An 8,932-nucleotide genomic window follows, 5' to 3' on the forward strand; every position below is an offset into this window, starting at 1 on the left:
CGCAGGGCCTGTAAGACAGAGCTGTTCCGCCTGGCCTTTGGTTTGGTCTCAGTCTGACCCTTGTTTCCCTCCCCTTATGGTTTTTGATCTATGGGCAATGTTTAAAATGAGGCTGCATTTTAAATTGCATTTTAACCTGGATTTTAAATTAGTTTTTTCCTATTATGTTTTTACTGTAATTTTATTGGTGTTAGCCGGCTCTGGCCGAGGAGGGCGGGGTATAAATAAATTATTATTATTATTATTATTATTATTATTATTATTATTATTATTATTTAGTCTGCTATACCCTACTCTATATATCTACAGTGGGTGGGTGGGTGTGGGTGTAAATTTTTTATTCTTTTTATTTTTCTTTGCACTTTTTTCTTCTTTTTCTTTTTTCATTTTCTTCTGTGAAACTGAAATTCTCTTAATTAAAAATTAATTGAAAATTAATTGAAAATTCTTGATCTGCTCATTATGTTAAATTTCTCTTTTCAGATAAAGCAGTGTGAGTGCTGCACAAATAAGTAATCAAACCGACAAAATAGAAATGGTACAATACTTCTTATTCTCTTTACCCATCTCACCAACAGGATACCTTCTGTCTATGATAGGAATTGACAACTTGGTGCTTTCTTGGCATTCCTAAGTCAATCTGTCAGTAATATTGCTGGTCTATAGCTTTCCACTCTGAATGGTTTGTAAGTTTCTAAGGGGGAGAAGTGCAGAGATGGGTTTCTCTCCTTGTGATCCTTCCCATCCACTTAGCCTAAGTTTTGTTGTCTATGCTCTGATAACCTCTAGCCTGTATTACTGCAATGTGTGTGATACATGGGGCTGCTTCTGAAGACGATTCAGAAACTTCAGCTGGTGCAGAATCTGGCAACCAGGTTGCTCACTTGGGCAAGATGGTTTCAGCACTGGCTGCCAATTAGCTTCTGGGTCCAATTCAAAGTGCTGGTTTTGACCTATAAAGCCTTAAATGGCTCAGAACCGCAATATCCCAAGAACTACCTTTCTCCAGATGAACCTACCCAAACCGAGATCATCATCTGAGGACCTTCTTCCTGTGCCTCCTTCATGAGATCCAGAGGGTAGCAACATGAGAACAGGCCTTTTCTGTTGTGGCTCTTCATTTTGTGGAATGCTCTCCCCTGGGAGATATGGCTGGCCCCTTCATTATACACCTTTAGACGCCAGACAAAAAGATTCCTCTTCAATCAAACCTTTGGTTGATTAACATCTGATACCCTTTTAAATCTGCTGGGAAGATACTTGGTTTGTTTTTGTTCTTATTTATATTACATATTTTGTGGGTTTTATACTGTGTTTTTGTGTTGTGAACTTCCCCGAGATCTATGACTGAATGGCTGCATGCAGATTTCAATGAATAATAATAATATTTCAGCAGCAAGGATAGCAAGAAAGGAAGTTTAGAAAGGGGATATTTTTGTTGCATGGCATTTGCTTTGCTGGATTTTTCAACAAGGCAATCCACTTGACACCAGAGGCAAGATTTAAAAAACGCAACAATGAACAAAGGGATGGATGAACAAATACTCCCTTTAGCCAGCTCAGTGCTGAGAGGTATCAGTCACATTCTCCTTTCACACAGCCTCTGCAGCATGACTGGCACCAGAGACAAGTTCGGCTTCCAACAAATTAATAAGCTTTTGACATCACTACGAAGCAGAAAGAGGCCTGAAACTTATTGCAAACTCCTATCCAATCATCTTCATTAAAAAGGAGCTTCCTCAACTATCTTAACCTTTATTGCTGTCAGCTGCTAAGCATTCTACTCAGTTATTTCATCATGCTGCAATGTAAGAGGGAAATATATACTGAATGGGATCTAGTAATGTGCACCTCGTCATCTGATGAATCCTCCAGTTCTATGAGCTTCCCCAAAGTGAACATTTCATCACCGTGAGTTTGAGTTCCAAGGAGTTTGACTGTTGACCCAGACAATTCCTAAAAGAAGTAAATTATAGAACAAATAGAATCAAACAGAAAATGGTTTTAAATATAAGACTAGGAGAGTATGGGGGAGGAGTGGGAACTGTCGTAAATCCCAACATGGATCTATATTTGGCAGCTAAGCTTTCTGCTTTATTGGATCCAGGAACAGGAATTCATACATGAGGCTAAAAGGCATTAACTGACACATTTGGGTTTGTAATGTAGGTATAATAAACTGATCAAAGCGCTCGTTTCCATTACAAATGCCTCTTCTCTGATTTCTTTTTGGACATTAATAAAGCAGCAGGACAAGAGAGAGGCTCTTAGAGTGTTTTTTGCCCTTTTCTGTATCTGTAATACAGATGCAAAATCTAAAGTGGACAGACTGTACACTCAATTTAACGTGACTCTACTTGCTACCTCACATTAATATTTACATGGTCACACAATTTTATTTTATTTTTTAAAATTATGGACAGCTCCTTATTTAAGTCACTTTGTCATTATAGTAAAAAGAAAGGTTGAGGAAAGTTTTAGTGTTATGTAGAAAAAATCATCGTAGCAACAAAAGGCAGCTGTCAATCAATATGCAGCAGAATCCTATTCAGAAGCAAAACCCATTGTATTCAGTGCCGCTTACTCCCCCAGTGACTGCAACCTGAAAAAATTGTTGATCATATACATTTTTCTACCAGTTAATAAGCACATGTGCCCTTCACTAGCAGTCTCACAAATTATAAACTGAAACTCATTGATTAATCAACTAACACTGTAATCACAACCCCCTCTTGCATTGGACTGGGGAGGAGCCGGTTTAAGAGGTGTCACTCCACAGGTAACAGAGCTCCCAATTTGCCTGTTGGGTGGAAGTGATGCAAGTGGGATCCCCTCCACCCCAAGTGGCAGCTTACATAAAACCCTAAAACAGGGCATTATGGTAATGGGGAAGTGCTGACCTGACCTGACTTGACCTGCTAGATATCAAGTCAGCCTCACTATCATCATGTGATGACATCAGGCCCAACGGCTGCACAAGCAAATGGTGGCAAAGTTCCATTAAGACTTTTCAGAACTTTACACCTTAAATTAAAAACATCTTCCTTGCATCTTCTGTTACCTCAAAGGAACAATATTAGAGTCAGAGGGTGTAAGTGTCTAATTAATGTTGATGTGTACCTTTGCTAAACAGTACTCAACATTATAGGAAGATCTTGGGTGTTAGGAATAGATATTGCTTGAGTTACATGAAGTACTGTGTAGAACTATCATTCTAATTCCACTTCCAGGCAATCATGGAAAAGCAAGGCTTCAACCAAAAGCACTAGGATATGAGTGTTCAATTCATCCAGTCAGTGCCTGGCCATCCCACACTGAACCACTTCTGATTTCAGAAGTGCCAACTATCTAAAGCAGAGGTTTTCAACCTTTTGGGGACCTCAGCTCCCTTGACCAACTACATTCTTTCTGCAGCTTCCCTGTGGGGAAATGTGCTCCAAACCTCAGAAGCCCAATTATGTCACCCCTTGTCTGCAGAGTCCACAGCCCTTTACCCTTTTCCCCAAAGAGAGGTGCCTCTTCACTCCCCACTTGTCTATCCATTCCCCACAGCAAGGACTAGTGGACTGGCTGGCTGGGCTCCCTCATCCTGGCAACCAGAACCCCCTGGCCAGCCCCAGAGGCACCATTGGCTAGGGGAAGCTTATAGCCAGGCCTGCTGCAACCAACAGCCACGCAAGCCCTAAGGGGGCAGAGACGCAAGAGGGCAAAAAGCCACATACAAAAAGATAAAATTAGAGAAAGAAGAGAGATGAAAAAGTGTGGTATCTCAACATCCCAGAGACAAATCTCAAGGGAAGAAGAGTCCACTAGAAGAATCTGATTCCTCTGTTCTGCAATACTGATATTTGTCAACTCCTTGTGATGATTAGGATCATTTTCACCCCTCATTTCACTTCATAATTACAAAACTGATCCTTTTGGAAAGTCTGTAGCTTCTTGCTTTCCTCTCCCTTCCATTTGGCTGTTGGTAAGACAAAACAAATAGGCCTACATATGAGCTGGCTCTAGCACAGACACATATCTACAAGATAGTCACAAATATAGCTGCAGAGAGAGGCTGGGTTGCAAGTAATTACTGAGCTGGCGCAGATTAACCTGTGTGTGCAACAGCTGATTTACACCTGTCTATTCAGTACATCCACAAGATGAAGCAGCAGCAGACTGCTCCACAGGCCATCACAAACACACACTGGGGTTCAAAAGTAGTGCTGTGCAAACTGCCCCATTATCAGATTTTAAGTGGCCATCACAAGCTCAAAGTTAATCTGCATCAGTTTACAAATTCATAGAGTTGTGTACATAACCAAATGCCTATGTAGTTCAGAACACTGAGACAGAACTACTTATTAACTTTCAGAGAACAGGCCCAGCTTTAGGCGTTGGTGTGATTCAGGGGAATATGACTCTTCACGTCAAGCCTGATAACCTCACAATATTTTATCTGCTGTATTTCCAGAGAACATGGGAAGAAATGTCAATCTAGCTTAGTGCTGCCCACAATGGTTGGGCATAGGCTCTCATAGGGACATTCTCAGCCCTACTTGGGAGATGCCACACATGAAACCACTTTGACCTTTTTTTATAATCACATGGTAGATTTTATGAAATGAAATTAAACAAACATTGGACCTGCATGCTGAGCTACAGCCCTTCTGATATTAACATGCCCAAAGGGCTAATAATTGAAGCTGCAGTCCTAGCCCTACTTACTCCCAATTTAATGGGACTTCTGAGAAGACTGCAACCTTAAATTACAATTAGCACCCTAAAGCTGACCAGTTTTAACCTGGAACAAGGCATCTACGGTAGGTAATTAACGGTTATTCAAGGGGATAATTAATCAGAGTCAGCTTATTTCCATCCCAGTGCTGAAGTTGTATATCCTACCTCTTTATTATTAAATTTAAAGGAGCTATGTTGCATAACCATACTGCAACTTGAGAAATAAGATGGTAAAGCCTAGAATTCAAATACTGCATTAAAATTAGATGTATTACTTAATCCTCACCAAACCATAACCATAAAGCAATGAGGACAGTAAGAAGATGACATACGTAAAAGACCATTTTTACACCGTGAGATTGATGTGGTCGCAGGCTTTCTTCCTCCTTGGACAGAAAGAGAACACACCAATTATAAACCAACTTTTAAAAGCAATCTGTTTTTTAGTTGGCTGATTAAGAGAAATATCTAACAGATCACCCATCCCCCACACTCACTGTTCCCAAAGAACACCTTTCCAACCATCAGTGTTCAAAATCCAGATAATTTTTAAAGAGTGTACAAGTGTTCTCTGAAGCTTGCCAAGTATGGCAGGAGGAATTACATTTCTTACTCTGGCGGGATTGGCTGAGGCTTTTATCATGAAATTCTGTAGAGGTCTCATTTTAGGGCCAGTTTTCATAGATGATATTTTTATGTTATAAATAGTCCTGAAACTGCGATAGGATAAAATAACAAATCCCATTTTTTAAAAAATACAAATATTCAGGTTTTCTACTTCACCAAGATTCTTAACCCAGGTTTGAAACTAATTAGAATTTTTTTAATTCTTTTTTATTTTTCCATTTTACAAATATTTTGACTAAGTTTACAGTCAATGTGCCAAATCTTAATGACCCCCTCCCCGCTTTCTGCAATTACTTATGGTGTATCATTTACCCCTGCATATCCAATTCAAACCTGTTTACTAAATTTTCCTTTTGTATCCCCTTTAAATTGTAACTGCACATTTTTATGTCAATCCTGCTAATGACTTAAGTTGTTTACAATAATTTTTAAAACAGTCCACAGATTTTCCCTATTCTATATTAGGTTTGAAGCTAATTAGAAATCACTGGTGAAGTGGGAAGGCAGGTTATTTGGGACTTACATTTTTAGACTATTTTAATTGATACATTTTACCAAGACTGCCAGCCTCTTTGAGCTTCCTGTCTGGGATGTAAAGGTAAGATACATATGACAAACATGGGTATTACTTAACGGCTGCTAAGGCCAGGTGGGAAGAATTTACAATAAAAAGCATGTGGAATAGGGGGAGGGAATATGCTATCCTAATTGGCTTACTCTTGGTCTCTTAACTACAGTAGTGTTTGCACCAGCCTACAGTGAACATGCTACTATAACCACACCTGCACAGGACTGCTTTCTTCGGCTGGTTGAGTATTCACACTTTCTTCTACATTGTTGATCTCGCCATCCAAGTCCTCTTGGTGATCACTTGACATTCTTTTTTTCTCAATGAGCTTGGTAACTGCAGTGCCATCTGTGAATGACTGATACCCTGACTTGCTCTCCAACTGTGGAAAGTCAAGACCATGATCTAAAATAACATCTCCACACTCCAGGTCTCTGAATTTGTTTTCTTCATCTGTGGCACACACAGAATCTTCCTGATCTATAACTTCATCAATTTTCAGAAGAAACCAGCAACTATCCATATTCATGTTCCCAGACAAGGTATTGTTTGGGTTTAGAGTCTCATGTTCTTCCACACCCACTTGTTCTCTGAGAAATTCTTCAGCCGATGCATCCATAGAATCTGAAACAATTCTTTCTCCTAAGGACATCTCACTTTTCATTACGTCAGAAACTGTGTCCTTCAAGTCTAATTTAAGATTGGCCCCTGAAACAAAGTTAGGTTCAAATTCAGAGTTTGCTTGGCATATGTCTGCTTTCTTAACAGTTGTATCAGGCAACAGAGAAGCAGCACCCATTCTTCGGGATATTTTGGAGACCTTGGTTTCACTAAATGAATTTTCAGATGAAAAAGAGGAATACATTTTGTGAGTCTGTAAAGCTTCTGTATGAAAAGTAGCTATCAGATTTTGACTAGTATCACTGACTGATGTTTCTCCTAAAAAGCTAGGTGATGTGTCCAGATCTTGATACTCTTGATACTGCGTCTCATGAATTGGAGAAGTATCTAAACACTCTTTCTCTTTTTCAATTCCTTCTTCATGACAATGATGGATAATGGAATTATCATGGCATGATTCCTTAGAAGAAAATCTTGCAAAAATACCTTCATCACATAGGGCAGATATATCTGTAGATTTTGCTCTTTCAGCTTTAATGCCAAAATCATTATTTGTTTCCCCAGGGTCTGATTCTCCAGAACTTAGCACTTGAACAGAAGTGTCAAGTTCCAAGCCACTTCCCACCTTGTTCACTTTTTCATATTCCAGTTGTCCCCCTGCATTGTTAATCTTGGGGGATGTCTTTAGCTTTTTAGTACAATTTTTATCCAACAAGTCAAACAGAGCAACCCTTAGTTTTTCATAAATACCGTCCTTCCTTTTGTTTTGCATTTTCTGTGGCAATTTCTTTGGATTCAGATGCATTAAACAATGTTTTTGTTTTCTTTGCTGGTTGGTATCTTTCAAAAGCACATAGCAAGGCTTTGTTAATTTTGTTGCTATACCTTTCATTCTGCTTGGCCAAGGTTCGGACAAAGTTTCAGAGGCCAACAGTCTGTGTGAGATTTTTTCAGATGGTACAGATTCCTTTCTGAGATCTTATCTGCAATGTCTTTCAGAGTAAGAGCTAACTGTTGCTTGTACTGTTCTTTTCCTGCAAGGTGCTCATTGACCCATGTTGTTTTCTCCACCTTGACTGCAACCTGCCTATTTCGGGAAATGCTGCAAACTGTGGTAGGAAAGAAAAGGTTTTAATTATGGTAGTGGTGTGGTGTAAGGCACAGCATCAGCTCTGCCTCCTAATCCCCCCTCAATGTCTCTAAAGACTAATGTACCCTATGCACGCTCAAAATATATAGGCTGGACCAAAAGTAACATTTTTAAAAATCAGCTTTGCACATGCTCTGCAGAAGCCACACATGTGCAGAATGTACATGTTCACATTAACAGATAAGCCCAGCATATCTAGAGGTGTTCCCTCTTGCCAGATGTTGTGATGCTACTATCCACATAGAATACATGTTCATATCAGCCTAACAACTAATATCACCATCGTACACTCTTTGAAACTCCCTCCACAGGAATATAGGTACAGCCTCATCACTTAAAAAAACCACACTAATAAAAGCATTCTTACTCAAGCCTGTTTGGCAGAATTGTGTTGCATATATATATATATATATGTATTACACATACACACACACACACAGTGTGCGTGTATACAATATACACATACACACCTACGTTTTCCCCTATTTAAATAATTTCCATGTGTTTAAGTGTCTTGTAAGCTACTTTGAAAGGCCAATATGCCCAGAAAGGCAGGTTTAAACTACTTTTGCTTTTAAAAGCTGCCCAGACTTCCACCGTCAGTAAAATAATATATAAAATAAAAAGATTCCTTCCAGTAGCACCTTAAAGACCAACTAAGTTAGTTCATGGTATGAGCTTTCGTGTGCATGCACACTTCTTCAGATACATGTTGGCAGACCAACATGGTTACCTATCTGTAACTAAAATAATATATATTGTTCTGGGAAGAGGATAGGCTGGCTTGGAACCTAAAGAGCTCTTCATAACTCCAGTTTCCCTCCAGAGCTGACCACCGTCTCTCCTATCGACTCTAGAACACCCCTCTCCCTTCCTCAGAAACGATTCAAAAAAACGAGACGGGTGTGCCAAACAGGCGCAGGATGGGGAAGAACAATTGGGGGGGAGGGGGAGGGAAAATGCAGAGAGTCAACAAGCACGCGCTTCTCCCTTAAGGATTGCCACACGAGCCTCTTTCCCGGGCGCTGGCTCCTTCCTACGCCTCCTCGCGCTCCACCTGCAGCGCCGCCCACGCCAGCACGACGCCAAGACGGGGCGGGGATAAATAGGAATCTGCGACACGTGACCTTGGATCAAGCGGGAAACTTGCAGATTCTTTGCCTAGACGCACGTCACAAAGAGGAGGAGGCGAGGCTTGGGGTTTGAAAACGAAAGGCCGTTGGCCGGCTGTTAAGAGTTGT

The 8,932-nt window shown here is 40.2% G+C and overlaps 1 protein-coding gene across 6 annotated transcripts in view; it reads right to left on the reverse strand.

Moving 5' to 3' along the window:
• The window catches only part of SPOCD1 (SPOC domain containing 1), a 27,564-nt gene extending 18,847 nt beyond the window's left edge, over positions 1–8,717 (reverse strand). Inside the window, exons 1-5 of one of the 6 annotated variants that reach the window (XM_079988588.1) lie at positions 8,699–8,717; positions 6,135–7,650; positions 5,058–5,111; positions 1,852–1,956; positions 1,020–1,172 (exon numbers count right to left, since the gene is read on the reverse strand). In XM_079988588.1, the coding sequence (XP_079844714.1) occupies positions 1,020–1,172; positions 1,852–1,956; positions 5,058–5,111; positions 6,135–7,433 (1,611 nt within the window). In that variant the 5' untranslated portion in view covers positions 7,434–7,650; positions 8,699–8,717. Of the gene's footprint in view, positions 1–1,019; positions 1,173–1,851; positions 1,957–5,057; positions 5,112–6,134; positions 8,071–8,698 lie in introns of those variants that run through there. The other 5 variants (XM_079988590.1, XM_079988587.1, XM_079988589.1 and 2 more) reach the window with 5 other exon arrangements.
• Between the last annotated feature and the right edge of the window lie 215 nt (positions 8,718–8,932).

This window comes from Podarcis cretensis (genome assembly GCF_951804945.1).
Source record: "Podarcis cretensis genome assembly, chromosome: 8".
Taxonomy (NCBI): Eukaryota; Metazoa; Chordata; class Lepidosauria; order Squamata; family Lacertidae; genus Podarcis; species Podarcis cretensis.